The sequence below is a fragment of the Mus musculus genome, chromosome 5 (genome assembly GCF_000001635.26).
Source record: "Mus musculus strain C57BL/6J chromosome 5, GRCm38.p6 C57BL/6J".
Lineage (NCBI taxonomy): Eukaryota > Metazoa > Chordata > Mammalia > Rodentia > Muridae > Mus > Mus musculus.
Genome location: NC_000071.6, coordinates 110,110,001 through 110,130,835, shown reverse-complemented (window position 1 = coordinate 110,130,835; position 20,835 = coordinate 110,110,001). Strand labels below are relative to the sequence as shown.

Sequence of the window (20,835 nt, the reverse complement as noted above, 5' to 3'; positions counted from 1 at the left end):
AGGACTTAAGAGAAATCCTTCAGATTTCTGATGTCCCACTGCTGCAGAGTTCTATCTTCTCCAAGCCTTTCCTTGGAATTTGTAGACACTGTGGCCTCCCCCAAAGCCAACCCTGTCTTTGCAGTTCAGCAGAAATGAGTTTAGTTTTGAATGTGAACACCTGAAAACTGACGCCAGGCAATAGGCTGGGTAATTATAGGGTTCGGCTCCATTTGCCTACCTATGCTGGAGACTACTAACTTGTGTTTATGTCTGAAAGTCATTGTTACTCAAGAGAAGGACTCAACTTAAGTGCCTAACTACATGAATAGAAAAAGCAAATCCAATATGTGTACACAGGAGTATTATTCAGCCACCAAAGATTGAGTTTCTGTGACTTGTAGAAATACACATGGAACTCAAGGACATTATGTGACATGAAATAAATCCAACAATGAAAGTCAAACACCACATACAGATTTTAAACATAAATAATGGGGAGGATATGGAAAGAGACTGGGTAGAGGACAGCAAATGAGTTCAGGTGTGCAACTACAGAGATGAGCTTCAAATGCCCCACAGCACAGCAATGGAACCGCACAAAACAGAGCTAAGTATTTCAAATTAGCTAATAGAAACCAGCTATGCTGGCACGTGTCTTTAATCCCAGCACTCAGGAGGTTGTGGCAGGCATATCTTTGTGAGTTCAAAGCCAGTCTGTCCTACATAGGGAGTTCCAGGCCAGACATGGCTATACAGTGAGACCCTGTCTCAACAACAACATAAAGCTAATAGAGAGGATTTTTGAATATTCCTAACAAAAAAATGATAAGTATATAAAGTAATACACATTATGTCAATTACCCAGGTCTAGTCATTACACATTAGGTATGTGTATTGAAATGACATACTGTATCCTAAAATACAACTTCTAGATGGCAATTAAAAACATTAAACAATATTTCATATCTATTGTACAGTTTTTAGCTGTTTAAGGCAGGACAGTCCATCTGGTCCATTACTCCTCTACAGTAGAAAGCAGACATCTTCACAAATACACTTGCTGGTTAAAATAGACAACTTTTTTTTTTTAGGTTTATTTATTATTATACTTAAGTACACTGTAACTGTTTTCAGACACACCAGAAGAGGGCGTCAGATCTCATTACGGGTGGTTGTGAGCCACCATATGGTTGCTGGGATTTGAACTCAGAACCTTCAGAAGAGCAGTCAGTGCTCTTACCCACTGAGCCATCTCACCAGCCCTGACAGACAACTTTTTACAGTAATTCATATATAATGAACACAACTCCCCCACAAAAATCACTGGAGTAGGATCCCATTAACTACACTCCTCAAATAATCAGTCTGAACTCTTACTCAGAGTACCCTTTGTTAGCATTCTTTAGTGGTCGATGGGTTATCCCTTTCAGATGAGGTCTCTGGCTCACTTGCAATCACAGCTTTTCTCCTGTCTAATACTTGTAACTTCGACTAGAGGCTCTAGCGCTCTCTCTAGAAGTACTGAAACCATTGTTACCATGCTAACTTATCTCACGTGCACTAAGCTGTGTCTTCTGGGAAAACTTATTTTCATATCGTCTACCTCTACAAACAGCCTCCTTTTTTTCATTCTGATTCCCAACTCCTAAAGCTGTTTCAGCAGTCATGGTCTTGATAGACTCTTCTGAACATTCTCTAAAAGTGTTAGGGGGACATCTGAATCTAACAGCATCTATCCAAGCTCCCTGCATTTATACGGCCTTTATTATATGATCTTTTTGATGTCTGATAAGGTGTGACTTCTTGTTGAAGATACTACCACACTGACTACACCTATAGCACTTATCTCTTGTATGAATTGGCTTATGCCTCATTAGATGTGAGTTTCTAGTGAAAGATCTCCCACATTCACCACAAGTATAAGGTCTCTCTCCCGTATGGATTTTCTGATGGATCGTAAGCTGTGTCTTCTCAAAAAAAGCTTTTTCACAGCTACTGCATTTATAGATCTTCTCTCCTGTATGGTGTCTCTGATGCTTAATGAGTTGCACCTTTTGAACAAATGCCTTCCCACACTCACTGCACTCAAAGGGTTTCTCCCCCGTGTGAATTCTCTGATGCTGAAGGAGATGTGGCTTCCATGCGAAGGCTTTCCCGCAGTCACTGCATCCAAAGGGCTTTTCCCCAGTGTGAGTTCTCTTGTGATGAAGGAGGTTCGACTTCTCAGTGAAGGCTTTCCCACAGTCACCACATTTGAAGGGCTTCTCACCCGTGTGTGTTCTCTGGTGTGATATTATGCTTGACCTCTGGGAGAAGGCCCTTCCACACAGATTGCATTTGTAAGGTTTCTCCCCAGTGTGAGTTCTTTGATGTGACAGGAGCGATGACCTTCCAGGGAATGTTTTTCCACACTCAGCACACCTATATGGTCTCTCTCCTGAGTGGCTTTTTTGATGTGTCAGGAGCTGTGACTTTTCAGGGAATATTTTTCCAAACTCAGCACACCTATTCGGTTTTTCCCCTAAGTGACTTTTTTGATGTCTCATTAGCTTTGACTTCTTGAAAAAGACTTCTTCAAAGCCATAACATTTCTTCTCTCCTGTATGGGTCATGTGATGTTTAGCAAGTTGTGGTTTTCCGATGAAGGCCTCACCACATTCCCTGCTTCTATGTGGTTTCTCTCCCGTGTGAATCCTTTGATGCCTAATGAGAAGCGAGTTCCTCCTGAAGGCTTTCTCACATTCACTGCATACATAAGGTTTCTTCCCTCTATGTGACCTCCGATGAGTAATGAGTTGTGAATTCCAAAAGAAAGCTTTTCTACACTCACTACATTTATAGGGTTTTTCTCCTGGATGTGTGCTTCGATGAATGATAAGTTTCAATTTCTGAGAGAAAACTTCCCCACAATCACCGCAACGGTAAGGTTTATGTACTGCGTGACTCATCGCCGGCCTGTTTTGCGTTGGTTTCCTGCTGTAGGTTTTTCCACGTGCATAGGGCTTCTGTCCAGTGTGAGTTCTCTGCTGCTGAAGGCCCAGGGACTTCCCGCCGAAAGCTTTCTGACGTTCTGGTTCTTCTCCTGAGTGAGTCTTTTGGTGGATAGCAAGCTGGGACTTTTGTGCAAAAGTTTTCCCATACCCATTGCACTGACAGGGCTTCTCTTCTGTGTGATTTCTCTGGTGTACAATAAGCTGTGATTTCTTGTTAAAAATTCTACCACATTCCATACATAAAAAGATTCCTGAATGTGTCCTTTGCTTTGTAACGAGCTGTGACTCATTACTGTTTGCTTTTCTGTACTTATTACAATCATGGCATTTTCTCTTACTGTAGGGTTTGTCAAATTTTAGATAAAATAATAATTTCTTACTGACTTTACTTTTTTTTCTTACACGGTTACCTTTTGGAATGAAAAAATTTAAAGGACTTTTTAGATTCTTTCCACATGTACCACATATATGGAATCTCATTTCTAAATAAACAGAGTTCATGCTTGAGTGACATACTTCCTCCAAAACATTATCTCCATTGCCTCTCTCCATCCTTTTAGGCTTGTCTTGTTCATCTTGAAGCCATAGTTCAGAATAACTGTCTAGCCAGATCTCTAAAAAGAAAAAAAGAAATGTACCACATTATATAAATTCTTCAATGATTGTATTTAAAAATAAAACTTCTAAAATAGAGCCTACTATTCTGGAAAGAAGGTAAGCTCTCAAATAATATATACTAATTAAAACTAATTGGTTTTCTGTTTGTTTGTTTTGGAAACAGTTTTATTATGTAGCTCACAAAGACCTCAAACTAAAAATTCCTCCTGACTTAAATCTCATAAATACTAGAACTCAAGGCATTTGTCTTGGATAATGAAACATGAAAATTAAACTTTGAATTACAAGTGTTATTAATATGCAATAACCTATGATTTTCAAGTATATGTTCAGGCTCAGATGCAAAAGATTATAGAAGGCAGGTAATTACTCAAACAAAATATACTGAAAACTGAGAATAAACAAATATAAACATTATAAACACACTCTGTTTTTGAATGAAAAATCGGCCAAAATGTAGAGCAAGTACAGGATACAAACTTTATATCTGAAAGATGAGAAGCACTAATTTTCTATACCATAATTACATTATGAAAACCCGCAGTAGCTGGTAATGGTGATTCACTGTTTTTCTAAAAAAATGTTTTTGGCAAAGGGTTTCTCTGTGTAGACCTGGCTGTCCTGGAACTCCCTCTGTAGCCCAGGCTGCCCTCAAACTCAGAAATCCACCTGCCTCTACTTCCCAAGTGCTGGGATTAAAGGTGTGTGCCACCACTGCCTGGAGTTGGCACATGTTTTATTCCTAGACCTTGGACTGCAAAGGCAGGTGGATCTCTCAAGTTCCAGGATACACAGTGAGATCCTATCTCAATCAGTCAACCAATCAACCAATCAATGAAGGAAGGAAACAATCTCAGAGCCAGCAAGATGACTTACTGAGTAAAGGTATCTGCTGTCAACCATGATGGCCTAAGTTCGTTTCCCAGAACCCACACAGTGGAAGAAGAAAACACACACACACACAAAATAAAAATGAGAAAAAAAATCCCTTTAAATAATCGCCCTTAAGATCATCAACTGAGAGACTGGAGAGATGGCTCAGTGGTTAAAAGCACCGACTGCTCTTCCAGAGGTCCTGAGTTCAATTCCCAGCAATCACATGGTGGCTCACAACCATCTGCAATGGGATCAGATGCCTTTTCTGGAGTGTCTGAAGACAGCGACAGTGTACTCACATACATAAAATAAATCTCTCTCTCTCTCTCTCTCTTAAAAGAAGCTTTCTGGCCAGGCGGTGGTGGCACATGCCTTTAATCCCAGCACTTGAGAGGCAGAGGCAGGCGGATTTCTGAGTTCGAGGCCAGCCTGATCTACAAAGTGAGTTCTAGGACAGCCAGGGCTACACAGAGAAACCCTGTCTTGAAAAAAATCAATATATATATATATGTATATATATATATATTTGTACTACATCTTTTTATGTATATGTGTGTGCACGCTCAAGCACACATGCATTCTTGAAAATCAAAGGGCAACTTGAGGAGTCAGTTCTTTCTGTCTACCACGTGGGGTTCAACAAGGGTGTCATGTTGGTTGCAAGTGCCTTTATTGACTGATCCATCTCAACACCTGCTCTGTAGGCCAGGTTGAGCTTAGACTTTTGGTGCCCCTTCTGTCTCAGCCTCTCAAGTTTACTATTATCAAAGTCTGACATTTATCCCTTTTTAATTGGGCCAATAATTGAACCTATAAACATATATATATATATATATATATATATATATATATACACACACACACACATATGTATATGTATACATATACATATATACACGTATATATACATATATACGTATATATACATATATACGTATATATACATATATATGTGTGCATATATATGTGTATATATATATATATCCCTATTACTGCAAACCCCGTGTGTATATAAACTTTATTTAATCTAAATTAATGAATTATATTAAATAATAATAAAACAATTGAGCCAGGCATTGTGGCACATGCCTTTAATCCCAGCACTCGGGAGGCAGAGGCAGGTGGATTTCTGAGTTCAAGGCCAGCCTGGTCTACAAAGTGAGTTCCAGGACAGCCAGGGCTATACAGAGAAACCCTGTCTCGAAAAACCAAAACCAACCAACCAAATAAACAAACAAAACCAATTCATTTATATATTTAAAGGTTTAGGAATAAAATTGTGTTAGAAAACAAAAACAAAAACCTTTAAACTAGGCATAATAGCGTATACCTATGATCCCAGCAATTAAAGGCTAGGTAGGAAAAGTACCATGTATACCAGTCTAACCTGAGCTACACAGTGAGTTTCAAGCCACCCAGGGCTGTAGACTGAGAATCTATATAAGAAAACTGAAAGTGATTTAAGCTGATTTGACTAAATTACACCATTGCTGATATTGGGTGAGGCACATGTGTAATTTCTGCACTTTGTTTCTGTCCCACGGTGGACTACGGAATCCTTAATTCTACCTCCTTCTCCAAAATAATAGTCCTACTTCCAGTCCAGCATCTAGTCATCTTTAAAAATTCTGACAGATTCAAAATTTTATCATGATTCCTAGGCCTTTATAGCCAGCCCTCTTTTCTCCCCTGACCCTACTACCACAACTCCTAATACTCTGAAATATTTAATCACAAAGATATTTTCTGCCCTGGAACCTTTGCCACCATAGATGTCTCAAGACTTGGGAACTTTAAATAGAATTTATGAACAACACTTCAAATGTTCTCACCTGTTCCTTAAACACTTCAAATGTACTCTCCTGTTCCTTAAACTTTTAAGGCTTAATTTTCACCCTTCCTAATGTTTGTGGTTTCTTACCTAAAAAGTTTTGACTTAGGCATTCTTCATCCATTATCCGTGACTCTTGCTGATCTAGCTTGAAAGTTACATCAGGTTTGGTGGTTTGATTACCTATAAATTAGAAGCAAAGAATTAGAACCCAATTGCTTTAGTTGAGAAACTCAAACATAAAGAAATGTTATTATAAAGACCAAGAAATGCAGGGCTGGAGAGATGGTCCAGTGGTTAAGAGCATTTGTCAGGGTTCAGTTCCCAGCATGGTGGCTCATGATCATTTGTTACTCTAGTTCCATGGAATCCAACCCACCTCTTCTGACCTTTGTGGGCACCAGACATCTATGTGATGCAAATGCATACAAGCAAAACACACATGCACACACACACACACACACACACACACACACACACACAAACAAAAACATTAAAGAACATAAAATAAAACAAGTGACTGAAAAAAATCATTATATATATAGAAATGGTATAGAAATGAGGAGATTTGAAATTTGATACTAATATCTAAATCAGGAAACACATCGAAGGAATGCTTACTCGCCACACACTAAATCACAGCAGAGATTCTCACCCAAGAAGACAAGGCTGCTGCAGTTCTCCAACATCACATCTCTGTATAAACTCTTTTGAGTAGGGCTAAGCAGCTGCCACTGGTCCCAGGAGAAGTCTACAGCCACATCCTCAAATGATATCTGAAAAACACAATCTCTGATGTGAAGTGACTCTCGTGGGGCCTTGCAGGACACAGGCTTGTGTCTCTGTGGCAGACAACCTCAGTAGTCTCTGACTCTTAGCACTGGTGTTAGGCTTTTAAGTATGAGCTGACCTCACCAACCACAGTTGAAGAGATAATAATGGGTTAAAGGCATGGGATGCTCTGTCATAGATGAGGTTCTCAGAGAATGTAACTTCCTTCCTAAGAGTTCTTTGTCTCCCTAGGAAAGTCTGGCAGTAACACTGTAAGGTAACCTAGCACATACCGCAAGAAACCAAGTCTCAAACGTTCCTGTGAGGATGTAAGAACTAGATCTTCTCCTTAGTGCGCCTTGAGATGGCCTCAGTCTTTTTGAACATTTGCTGTTGTGTGTTATTCAAGACTCTGTTCAAGAATCAAAGATATACCCATCCAATAAACCACAGAAACTGTTAAGATAAATGCTTTTTTCTCAGCTGATGAGCATTGGAACAATTAGTCACTCAGAGATGAATAAATACTATGATGTACTAATATTGCATTATATTTTGAAGATGAAATAAATGTTAAATAATATGAAATAAAATGTTTGTATAATTGTGAGCTGGGTGTGGTTGATTCACAATCTGTGATCCCAGGCACAAGGGAGGCTGGGGTGGGGAGCCAGACTTAGCTACATAGCAAGACTTCCCTGGCTAGGAGTGGTGGTCTATACATCGAGTTCTAGGCCAGCCAAGGGTGCACAGTGTATTAGTTAGGGTTTCCATTGCTGCGAAGAGACACCATGACCAAGCTAGGATGACACTATTTAATTGGGGCTGGCTGCCTTACAGTTTCAGAGGTTCAGTCCTGCTACCCACACTCCAGTAAAGTTTGTTTGGCAGGCCGAGAGGCCTGAAAGCACTCACGAGGCAAAGAGTTTCACGGAAACTTAACTTCCTGGAACCAGGTGCCTATCTCCGCATTAGTCTGGTGTATGGATCCACGTGCTCTCTTTTAGTATTATTTTATTATAAGTGCCTTTTCAGATTGAATTCTGACATGGCTAAGCCTCCATCAGTGTTCCAATGTCCTAGAATATGCTTGAAGAGATAGTGAAACTAATTAGGCATTACAAAGAACAGAGCTAGAATAGCTCAGGGCGAGTCTGCAGTGTGATTACTTAGGGCAGTAGCCAGTCTCACCCATACACAATGGCCTAGCTAATAGGTGGGTTTATCATGTAAAAGTTAGGGAATCCCACTGAGACAGGAATCTTCACTACAGCCAGGTATAGCAGGCTACATTACATATTAGAAGCAAGTTGGTGAATTCTTCTGACAAACGGAGATTCTCCACAGATACTTAAAAGAACAGCCAAGTTACAGGGCCTAGGAAATAGGGGGGTTGTGGTATTGCATCATTCATGAGAAGGTCTGCTAGAGCAGAACCCCCTGGTGCTAGCTTTCACAAGGCTCAAAGGAGTAGCACAAATTGTGACTAGGGTGTGAAATCCTTACCTGTCATTAGCTGACCCTAAGCAGAGCTGTTTTATCTTTACTGTAAATATTACCTGGTTCCTGTAAGTCCTTTTGAGGTCATTCCTTTGTTTTGTGTCAGGTAACTTCAATGTACTTTGCCTGCTGTGACATCCTACCCCCTTTATTTTCTGTATTATATAAGACTGGTGTTCACTTTGTGATAATACATTCAGATTCTACACAATCTCCTGTGTTGCGTCTGTCTGACATTCGTTTCACCGACTCCTTGTCCATCTGCAACCAGAAACCCGTTCTACGCAGACAAGGGGCCAAGAGGGTCTGCGGCACAGTCCATTGTCATCATGGACAGGAAGCACAACAGCGTGCAGACAGACATGGTGCTGGAGAAGGAGCTGAGAGTTCTACATCTTTATCCGAAGGCAGGCTGGAGGAGACTATCTCTTACACTGGGCAGATCCTGAGCATAGGAGTCCTCAAAGCCTACCTACATGGTGACACACTTCCTCCAACACTACCACACCTCCTCCAATAAGGCCACACCTCCTAATAGTGCCATTCTCTAGAGCCAAGTATTCAAACACATGAGTCTATGGGGGCCAAACCTATTCACACAGTGAGACCTGTAGAGAATGCCTTGTGTATTGTATGGATGCATCGCCTGTCAATTAAAAAGCCTATGGTCTATGGCTTAGGCAGGAAATAGAGGTGTGATATCTGGGAGAGAGAAAGGATTCTGGGAGAGAGGCAGGCCTAGGGAAATTCACAGGGAAAGTGTGAGGAGACAGACTGATGCACGGTACCCGAGCATAGGTAACCAGTCACGTGGCAGAATGTAAGTTAAAATAATTGAGTTATCTAAGGTTTTGTTGTGGTTTTGCTCTAACACTTGCATTATGTTATTTGAGTTCCCAAAATTGCATGAGAATCTATATGTAAGGCACTGAGGGTCCCTGTCCCCAGTTGGTTCTGATTGTTAAGTAAGTTGCCAGAGGCACTTTAGATTCATGGGTAAGGGGATAAAGAGCAAAAAGGAGAACCACTATGCTGGGAAAGCAAAAAGCTCAGGCCTGAGAAGTGTAGGAAGAGAGCGCATACCAAACATGTAAGAGCCAGGGAGTGGCCCCAGGGGGCCCTCCCGACAGGGTCCTGGGTGGCTAGGATGGAATATAGGTATACTGGTTGGTTTTGTGTGTCAACTTGACACAGGTTGGAGTTATCACAGAGAAAGGAGCTTCAGGTAAGAAAATGCCTCCATGAGATCCAGCTGTAGGGCATTTTCTCATTTAGTGATCAAGGGGGGGGGGCATTGTGGGTGGGGCCATCCCTGGGCTGGTAGTCTTGGGCTCTATAAGAAAGCAAGCTGAGAAGCCAGGGTAAGCAAGCCAGTAAAGAACATCCCTCCATGGCCTCTGTATCAGCTCCTGCTTCCTGACCTGTTTGAGTTCCAGTCCTGACTTCCTTTGGTGATGAACAGCAATGTGGAAGTGTAAGCTGAATAAACCCTTTCCTCCCCAACTTGCTTTTTGGTCTTGATGTTTTGTGCAGGAATAGAAACCCTGACTAAGACAATAAGTTTTAGTAAGTAATAACTCAGGAATACGGGAGGGGAGAGTGTGTTAGCCATGTGGATGCTTGGGAGTGGTCCAGCCATTAAGGCATATTAAATATATGGCTCTGTGTGTGTGTGTGGGGGGGGGTATTTCATTCGGGATCTCAGAATATTGAGGAACTCACTCTGCCGGGGCAAGTCAGCAGCTTTATGCCTACTGCAACAGTTCTGATCTAATTAGAGTAGAGCCTAGCTATATGATCAATGTATCTGTAAATATATTCTGAGTTTGAGTTTTATTTCTGGGAGCATACGGCTGATAGGAAAAAACAGCCATAACTTCTACAAAATGGCGCTCAACTTACGGTAATTAGTACTCAAGCTTACACCCTAAAAAGTCTCGTGTAAAAAGTGGGGAGTAGTCAGACTAGCCGGAAAAAGAGGTCTGGTCTCTTTAAAAAAAAACAAAAAACAAAAAAACAAAAAAAAAACAAAAAACAAAACAAAACAAAGAAAGAATGAAAACAGACCAAAGCAAAAGCTTTCCAGAACAGCACAAGACTAGCAGCTGGGAAGGAGGTTTCCTAGTCAAGGAGCAGGGACCCACAAACAGATAGTACAGAAGACCGCCTTTAAAACGCCCCCACTGAGCTGGAGAGATGGCTCAGTGGGTAAGAGCACTGACTGCTCTTCCGAAGGTCCCGAGTTCAAATCCCAACAACCACATAGTGGCTCACAACCACCTGTAATGAGATGTGATGCCCTCTTCTGGTGCATCTGAAGACAGCTACAGTGTACTTCTATCTTTGGGCCTGAGTGAGCTGGGCCAACCTGAGCAGAGGTCCTAAAAATTCAATTCCCAACAACCACAGGAAAGCTCACAACCATCTGTACAGCTACAGTGTACTCACATAATAAAATAAATAAATCTTTAATTAAAAAATCTTAAGAAAGAAAGAAAAGTCCCTTTTAGGTTTCATATGCATTGCTAATAGGCCCTGCAGCATCTTGGGAAGTCTACACACAGAAGTTGGAGCTTCTCCTAAAGGCAGGAACCAGCTCCAGGTTACACACAGACTGAATATAGCCAATGCAAGGGCCAATGGCAAAACCTGTGGTGACTTCCTGGAGACCAAGCCACTTCAGGTTCTCTCAAACTTGGCACGCAGGTCAGCCCAATCCTGCCCTGTGGGAATTACTGGCCTGTGCTCGCAGCATGCAGAAATGCAGCTCTAATTCTGCTTCAGCCAGAATCTGGAGGAAGGCAGAAATACTTCTTTGTCTCTCTAAACAAAGGGACAGGGTTGTGGACAGGTGCAGCACAATGTCTGAGCTAAAACACAGCAGACACAGGAGACAGAGACAGGCAGGTCTATACAATAAAATCAGGACAAGCCCCTCAACTGATAGATACAGTCACTTGCAAATGACAGTCTAAAATTCAAAGTGACAATTTTTTCCCTTAAAAGTACTATATAGGTTTTTGCTTAATAATAAATAGGAGGGGCCAGCCGGGTGTGGTGGCGCACACCTTTAATCCCAGCACTTGGGAGGCAGAGTCAGGCGGATTTCTGAGTTTGAGGCCAGCCTGGTCTACAAAGTGAGTCCCAGGACAGCCAGGGCTATATAGAGAACCCTGTCTCGAAAAACCCAAAAAAAAAAAAAAAAAAAAAAAAGGGGCCTGAGTAATTAAAAAAATATATATCAGTCTTAAATTTATATAAAAAGAAGGGAATATGGGCATACTTATTCACATAAGGTATGTTTAAAATTTCAAATAGGCTTGGCGTGATTCCGTCGTGCGCGTCTGTTCTGTGGAACAGGAGGCAGTTGTTTTCCGTCCGGCTTCCCCCACACCGAAGTGCGCGCCTCCACCTCATGGAAGACTCGATGGATATGTACATGAGTCCTCTTAGGCCTCAGAACTACCTTTTCGCTGTGAACTAAAGGCTGACAAAGACTATCACTTTAAAGTGGATAATGATGAAAATGAGCACCAGTTGTCATTAAGAACGGTCAGTTTAGGAGCAGGGGCAAAAGATGAGTTACACATCGTAGAGGCAGAAGCAATGGACTATAAGGCAGTCCAATTAAAGTAACACTGGCAACTTTGAAAATGTCTGTACAACCAACAGTTTCCCTTGGGGGCTTTGAAATTACACCACCTGTGGTCTTACGGTTGAAGTGTGGTTCAGGACCTGTGCACATTAGTGGACAGCATCTAGTAGCTGTAGAGGAAGATGCAGAGTCTGAAGATGAAGATGAGGAGGACGTAAAACTCTTAGCCATGTCTGGAAAGCGATCTGCTCCTGGAGGTGGTGACAAGGTTCCACAGAAAAAAGTAAAACTTGATGAAGATGATGAGGAGGAGGAAGATGATTTTGATGAAGAGGAAACTGAAGAAAAGGTCCCAGTGAAGAAATCATTACGAGATACCCCAGCCAAAAATGCACAAAAATCAAACCCAATGGAAAAGACTTAAAACCATCAACACCAAGATCAAAGGGTCAAGAGTCCTTCAAAAAACAGGAAAAGACTCCTAAAACACCGAAAGGACCTAGTTCTGTAGAAGACATTAAGGCAAAAATGCAAGCAAGTTTTCTTCCCAAAGTGGAAGCCAAGTTCATCAATTATGTGAAGAATTGTTTCCGGATGACTGACCAGGAGGCTATTCAAGATCTCTGGCAGTGGAGAAAGTCTCTTTAAGAAAAGGGTTTAAACAGTTTGAAATATTCTGTCTTACTTCATTTCTGTAATAGTTGATATCTGGCTGTCCTTTTTATAATGCAAAGTGAGAACTTTCCCTACTGTGTTTGATAAATGTTGTCCAGGTTCAATTGCCAAGAATGTGTTGTCTAAAATGCCTGTTTAGTTTTCAAGGATGGAACTCCACCCTTTACTTGGTTTTAAGTATGTATGGAATGTTATGATAGGACATAGTAATAGTGGTGGTCAGATGTGGAAATGGTAGGGAGACAAATATACATGTGAAATAAACTCAGTATTTTAATAAAGTAAAAAAAAAATTCAAATAGACAGATAATGCTTTTCTGTTGCCAAAAAGCATTTTGTCCTAGGAAAGATATTTTGCTGGTCAATGTGGGGACTCAGAGTTGGGGTTGGGTAGAGTTGTTTTGCTTTTATCCAATAGAAAAAGAAAAGCTATGCTCATAATAAATAAATCAATAAATCCAAGCCTTTGATCTCAATTCATTCGGGAGACAAAGGCAGGGACAGAAAGGTTCCTTGTGAGTTCACAGCCAGCCTAATCTACAAAACAAATCCAAGAACAGCTCAGGTTACACAGAGAAACCCTGTCTCAATAAACAGTAATTGTTTCCTCGATTGCTTTCATTGTTTTTAGTTATCAAGATGAAGGTGGTTATAAGTTCAGTGGTTATGATGGCATTACACACCCTCTCTGAGAGGTCAAAATAAAACAGACCTAGGTAGGAGAGGGGCTGCTAATGTGGATCAGTCTAGACTTTCAATGACTTCAGACTGCCAGACAACGGAGATGCTATGCTGGAAGAGAAGCCCTGAATTTGTGTTAACAGGAAAGAAGGAAAGGCTTTGACTTCTTCCAAAAGTAAAAAGGATCAGATTTGGTAGCGGGAGACCCCCCTGAAGAGCTCAGCTTAGACAGGAGAAAGTCAAAAGGGCCAAAAGCACTGGTGAAGTATATTGCTAAACCCTCTATTCTAACAACTCTGAACCTGGCTGGGACATATACTTCTCCAGCCAGAACTTCCACTTACATGGCCAATAGATATTGTTGGCTACAGAATTCTCATGACTTATTATGACATGCCATCTTTCAAAAGTTATGAGTGGAGACTTATATTATAGTTTGATTATATGATCACACTAACTTCCAAAAAAAGACAGTTGTCTTTCACCTGCTCAAACAAAGAGCAGTAACTGATCAGTACACCTTGCACATTCCATACAAATGTCCTTATAGACTTATATATTGCAGAATGGGAGGCCAAAACAGCAGCCCTTGAGGATGCTGGAATGCCTGTTTCCTACAGTTCCTCGAGAGACCTGCTTCCAGAACAGCTTCAGGAAAGGCTGCTGATCCCAGATGACTTTGCTTGGTCCAACTGATCCAGTCAGGACTTCATTTAAGCCTGCATTTTCTTAACGTACAGACTCGACAACAAACCCTACAGCTAGCTTTCTTAAGACTAGCCATTTTTCTAATTTTCTTAGTCTCCCAAACAGGAATTCTTCACCCCAACTCAGTAGGAAGCAATTCTAAAAAGACCATTGTCCCAGTCCCTTAAATTGGGGTGGATGGTTTGGGTTATTCTATAAATTATACATATGTGGTCATTTTATGGGATGATTTACAATTAGTTATGGTCTTGGATAGGGAGAAAATGCACTAGATTCAGGGATTTCTTTTCTCTTTCCTTTTTCTTTCTTCCTTAGGTCAAGGGAAGAGGATTGAAAAGAAGAATGGGTAGGGGATATTGAAATATTATAAGAAATTAGACAAATAGGTATATATTGTTGCATCTACTCGTAAATCAAAATACATTTTATAGCCACAATCTTACATTGGGAGAGATCTTTATGTTTTGATACAGAAATGAGGTTATATTTTGTTAAATTGGTACAAAATTTTGTATACTGATACAGGTTCAAGGTTTTCATTGGTATAAATCTTTGTATATTGATATAAAATTTAAGATTAATTTGTTACAAAATAATATTTGTATGTTTCAACTATTATATAGGTATTATGGCTATGCAACTCATTTAATAATACAAGGTTTAGTCCCAGTCCTTTCAATACCTGCTATTACAAACTTTAAGATAATTAAGTAATGCAAATTAATAGTCAATCAATCCACCCCATGGTCATATTAGATTGTAGTCTCAATTGTTCCCAAACTATACACCCTGTTGCTTGGTCAAATAGATAGAAGATAGTCTTCAAAAACCTCAGAGATCCACAGAATATGGCATTTAAAATTATTTCATTATTAAAAGATGTAGTGAGTTGGTCTGATGCTGTCTGTATTCTGGTGTTAATACCTCTTCCTCAAGAGGGGTTGCCCCCAATAAGCAGTCCATCGAGGACTCAGGTGATCTCATGTGAACCTTCTCCCCATTTCCACTAGTCAATAACAGACTAGAGCCTATGATTAGGCAATAGAGGGAAAAGGTGGAACAGGCGGTTCGAGGGTGGTAGGTAGGCAGGAGGAAAGGAGGAAGGTGAGTGGAGAAGTGAGGATAGAGGAAAAGAAGAAGCCATGATTGACCAGAGCCACATAGCCAGGAGAAACCACAAGTAGCAAAGGGTCTTGTAGCTGGGGAACAAGTTAGTATAGTGTTAGATCTGCCCAATCTAGGCATATAACTTGTAATATCTGGATTGTATGGGTTTTTTTTTTTGTACAGGCTTAATAGGGTTGGGAATTCCAACAACAAAAGATCTTTTGACTATGAGACAAGTCTGTTCCTGACAATATCCCCATTCCACTTCAAAAAAGATGATAAGCATCAATAACTCCATAGGGAGTTGCTTCAATTGTGGCAAACTAGGCACTGGCAAGGAAAATGCCCATGCTTTAATTACAGACATGCTGTCCAGAAAGGACAAGCAGACACAGGAAAGTAGACTGCCAAGCTCTACCAAGACAAGGCAAGCAAGTCCTTCATAAGTCCTGCTTCAGAAAAAGTGTGTCATATTCTGGGCCAAAAGGCTGAAGACAGTTGCTCTAACATTGCAGAGACAATATTGGGGACTGTCCAGGCAATCAGTTGTCTCTGTCATTTCTGTAATTTTTGGAAGCCGCATCCCTAAGCTTCCCGAATACTCAGGTAATATTCCTTTTCAGATCTCTGATGGGGTTGAAGAGTTTTCAGTCAAAGTCTTGCTGAAAGTTTACATTGTAAGATTTGAGAAGATGTTCTAGGTCTAAGACGATGTTTTTAGAATGAAAATGCAAATTAGGATAGAAATTGAATTAAGTACAAAACTTTGAACATACCAAAATACGATAGATAATAGAATATTTTCTAAAGTTGCCAAATACTATGGACTGGACATTGTAAATGTACATCATATCTCATAGTTTTCATAATTGTTTTATAATTGTTATAATTTTATTCAATTTATATTTGAAAGAAGCCTTTTAAATGACTAAAAAGGGAATTGTAGAGAATATCTTGTGCATTTTATGGATGCATTGCCTGTCTATTAAAAAGCCTATGGTAGCCGGGCGTGGTGGCACACACCTTTAATCCCAGCACTCGGGAGGCAGAGGCAGGTGGATTTCTGAGTTCGAGGCCAGCCTGGTCTACAAAGTGAGTTCCAGGACAGCCAGGACTACACAGAGAAACCCTGTCTCAAAAACACCAAAAAAAAAAAAACCAAAAAACAAAATAAAAAGCCTATGGCTTATGGCTTAGGCAGGACATAGAGGTGGGACAACTGAGAGAGAGAAAGGATTCTAGAAGAGAGCCAGGAGCAGGGAGAGTCACTGGGAAGGTGTAAGGAGACAGACAAATACATGGTACCTGCGCATAGGTAACTAGCCACATGGCAGAATGTAAGTTAAAATAAGTGTGTTATCTAAGTTTTGATCTAATCAGAGTAGAGCCTATCTATATAGCCAAGATATTTGTAAATATATTTTGAGCCTCAGTTTTATTTCTGAGAACATGGGGCTAGGAGGAAGAACCAGCCATAACTTCTACAGAGACCCATTCTCTTTCTCTTTTCTTGTTTTCTTTTTTTCTTTCTCCTTCTCCTCCTGTTCCTCCTCCTCCTTTGGTTTTTCAAGACAGGGTTTCTCTGTGTAGCCTTGCCTGTCCTGGAACTAGGTCTATAGACCAAGGTGATCTTGAACTCAGAGTTCAGTCTGCCTCTGCTGAGATTAAAGGCATGAAGTCCCACTTCCAGTCGAGTAGGTGGATTTCATGTGAGAGTAAGGGCTAAATTCTCAGGTATATTTTGTAAAACAAAACAAAACAAAACGAAACAAAACACCATCATTTTTGTTTTCTCTCCTCTCCATTGTGAAACAGAATCTTACTATGTAACCCAGGTTGGCAGGAGCTCATAATGTAACCCATGCTAGCCTCAAACTTTTGATTCTCTTAACCTAGCCTTTCAAGTATGCTCTCAAAACAGAATGACTCAGGGATTAAGGCTAAATGAAGATACAAGGATTATCCTTTTACTAAAGAAAGTGGTAATGGTCTTTGGTCTAAAGAAGACCCTCTCTGAAACAAAACAAAAAGAGACAAATAAAATCCGTATGAAGCAAATGACCTAGACTAGATTAAGAACTCCAGGGCAGGATCCCCGTTAGTGTAACTGCATACCTGTTCTTACACTGTAAATTCCCATCTTCCATCTGGGACTAAGTTCTGTGGATAGTCTCACCTTACTGATGCTCTTCCAGCCTAAAGACCTTCAAATCACTCCAGCTTGCTGGCCACATTCTGGAGTCAGAAACTGGTGCTAGGGGAAAGAACTTGGAAGCTGCCTGGCTCTCCAGTGGGTTGAGCAGTCTTTTCCTAGCAAGGCAGCCACTAAGACTCATTCAAGCATGACTTGAATGAGACTCAGGAACTCTTGCTCTTCCTGCTTTCTGAATGCAGGGACAACGTGTATCAACCATGCCCATCTCAACGTCATGGTTGCATGCCTTCCTGCATTCCTAGCACAGATGGTTTCTCGGAGGTCTTGGGGTGTTTCTATCCAGACCTGTAGAGGACACTTGTCTGCATTCTGACTCCGGACCCAGTACTTCTCCATTCCTTCCCTTCTGTAGTTCTCACTCCATACCTCAGGTCTACAAAACTCAAGAGACATTCTATTCAGAACTCCTTCAGCGGTAAGTAGTGAGATAGCCCCTCATTTGTGCTAATGGTCAGACCATTTTCAAGGGAGGTTGGGAGGTACTTCTTGGGTTTTGGGTTCTTCTTTATCCCATTGCAAAAGTGATACAAGACCAATGCATTGTTCTTTGCGGTTTATTGCTTTAACTTTAACTAACCACTTGGCACCTAAAGCTCATCTTGGTCAGCCCATCTATTTATGAGTATTAGGTGAAGGGCTATAATGACCACCCTGCTACATGACTGACTTCTCATTCCTAAAACCATAATCTAAACTAATGTGTATTTAAGACTCCTGCCGGGCTGGTGAGATGGCTCAGTGGTTAAGAGCACTGACTGCTCTTCCAGAGGTCCTGAGTTCAATTCCCAGCAACCACATGGTGGCTCACAACCATCTGTAATGGGATCCGATGCCCTCTTCTGGTGTGTCTGAAGACAGCTACAGTGTACACATATACATAAAATAAATAAAAGTAAAAAAAAAAAAAAAAAGACTCCTGTCTTAGTTTCTAAAATAGTGGTCCAAATTCTTTACATTCATGTTTGAAACTTATATCAAGGAATTCTATACAAACCAGTCTCAAGAAATATAGTAATCGCAGGGTGGCTATTTGGGAATTTGTTCCCTAGACCATCCATTTCAATAGCTATTAGAAAGTTTTGTATTTTCTCTTATTATAATTCAAATCTATTCAGAGTCTAAACTTAAGACCTTTCTTGTTGCAGATTCATGTAAATCTCATACCTCTAAGCAGAGTAGAAAAAACCCATGTGGTAGGATATAAGCAAACAACTCACCCTTGATTCTGTCATCTTCCGCTATATTTAAGGAACTCAAGATGTCATGACTTTTTTCTGTCCTGATTCCAGAGAGCGATATGATATGTGGAACCTAAGAACATGTTCTCACACTTGAGTCCACCTCTTGTTTGTTTCACAGGAACTGTTTCACTCCTGAGAGACGTGGCCTGTGGAGAAACAGATATGTTATGTTAGTATATATCATTAAGCAAAACTGGTTAAGCAAATCTTGGTTTTCTCTTGATGGGAAAGCAGATAATTTAAAGCCTCAGGCTAGATGTCACAAATACTGGGGTATGAAAGAAGTTGGAGTGTGGTTTTCCTGGCTGTCCTGCAACTCACTTTGAAGACCAGGCTGGCCACAAACTCAGAGATCTGCTTGACTCTGCCTCCCAAAAGCAGGGGTTAAAAGCATGCACCACCACCAGCTTAGATTTTTTTTTTTTTTGTAAGAGAACTAAAACTTGTATAAAGAACTAGGTAGGGCAGGAGAGATGGCTTAAAGGTTAAGAGCACTGACTGCTCTTCTAGAGGTCCTGAGTTCAATTCCCAGCAAACACATGGTGGTTCACAACCATCTGTAATGAGATCTGATTCCTTCTTCTGGTGTGTCTGAAGATAGCTGCAGTGTACTCATATACATAAAATAAATAAATAAATCTAAAATTAAAAAAAAATCAACATGTTAAAAAAAAACAAAACTAGGTATAGCCAGGTGTGATTAAAGAATGTGATGGAGGGCTGGAGAGATGGCTCAGTGGTTAAGAGCACTGATTGCTCTTCCAGAGGTCCTAAGTTCAAATCCCAGCAACCACATGATGGCTCACAACCATCTGTAATGAGATCTGATGCCCTCTTCTGGTGTGTCTGAAGACATCTACAGTGTTCTTAAATATAATAAAATAAATCAATCTTTGGGCCAGAGCAAGTGGGGCCAGAGCAAGCAGAGGTCCCGAGTTCAATTCCCAGCAACCACATGAAGGCTCACAACCATCTGTACAGCCACAGTGTACTCATATACATAAAAATAAGTAAATCTTTTCTTAAAAAAAGTATGTGATGGAAAGTAAATAGGAATATCTCTCTGCTTAGGGGGAGTTTGTATACAGCACAAGAGTCAAGAAACTGAAGGAAGAAAAGAAACTTAACCAGTTTGTTTAAAAACATTTTTATTGGGACTGATAGGTGGGTTTCTGAGGCAAGCATAAAAATGGAGAGGGCCACTTTCAGGTTTGCCATTGCTAACAAAGTACAGTCAGATCTAAGCACTATTGTACTTAGACGATAAGTCTTGACAGTGAGCCTCTCCTAGAATCCAAAAGGTGAAAGATTTAATCATTTCTGCTGTTTCTCAGGAAGACAGGGTCCTTATGGCACCCGAATGACTGATGATTACTGTCTTCACCAACAAAAAGAGCACACATACATGCCGTCCGGGACTCACTGGTTTACAAACATACAAAGCAACCCCTTCCCGCCCCACAAGACTTGTCTGGGGAATCCCACTAGTTCTTCATTTACCTGGCATTGACACCTGTTCTCACAGGCCAGAATGTTCTGTGTTCGGATGTTCCATCATCTAATCCGCGTGCCTTATTGTCCCTGACAGGGTGCAGCATCAGTAATGGCACCGTCACCTTCTCCCACCCTCCTCCTGCACTCCCTCCTTCAGCCACCTCTTCTTGCCCCAACCTCCTACCAGGCTGTTGGACACAATCCCTCAAGAGTGCTCAGGGCCCGCCTCACCTTAATCCTTACCAAAACCGGGACCGCCATTCTGCGCATGCGCAATTCCCCTCTCCAATGGCTCCGCACCTGCTCCAGGCAGAGCCTAAACGCTCTTTGAGTTTGCCAAAGACCAGATTGGATACAGACTTAGCTCTCTACAGGATCACGTCATCTGTCACTAGCTTCACTAGGGCTTACTGCAGACCTAACAGCTGCAGAGTCGGTGTGGCCCAGTAGAGGAAGTGTCGATGTAGAACTACATTTCCCAGAGATCCACTGGGGCAAATGTGCCTGGGACTGAAGGATGGGCTTCACTTCCGGACCCACCCCTCCAC

General features: G+C 41.0%; 1 protein-coding gene and 1 pseudogene across 4 annotated transcripts in view; one reads left to right on the top strand and one right to left on the bottom strand.

Moving 5' to 3' along the window:
- Zfp605 (zinc finger protein 605) overlaps positions 1 to 20,808 on the bottom strand; it is a 21,509-nt gene extending 701 nt beyond the window's left edge. The window contains exons 1-5 of one of the 4 annotated variants that reach the window (XM_006535186.4): positions 20,294 to 20,808; positions 18,770 to 18,939; positions 6,956 to 7,076; positions 6,391 to 6,483; positions 1 to 3,589 (exon numbers count right to left, since the gene is read on the bottom strand). The exon at positions 1 to 3,589 is cut by the window's left edge and continues 701 nt beyond it. In XM_006535186.4, the coding sequence (XP_006535249.1) occupies positions 1,734 to 3,589; positions 6,391 to 6,483; positions 6,956 to 7,076; positions 18,770 to 18,784 (2,085 nt within the window). In that variant the 5' untranslated portion in view covers positions 18,785 to 18,939; positions 20,294 to 20,808 and the 3' untranslated portion in view covers positions 1 to 1,733. Of the gene's footprint in view, positions 3,590 to 6,390; positions 6,484 to 6,921; positions 7,077 to 18,769; positions 18,940 to 20,293 lie in introns of those variants that run through there. The other 3 variants (XM_006535187.4, NM_001163996.1, XM_006535188.3) reach the window with 3 other exon arrangements.
- On the top strand, positions 11,894 to 13,134 carry Gm15484 (annotated as a pseudogene).
- Positions 20,809 to 20,835: the final 27 nt, after the last annotated feature.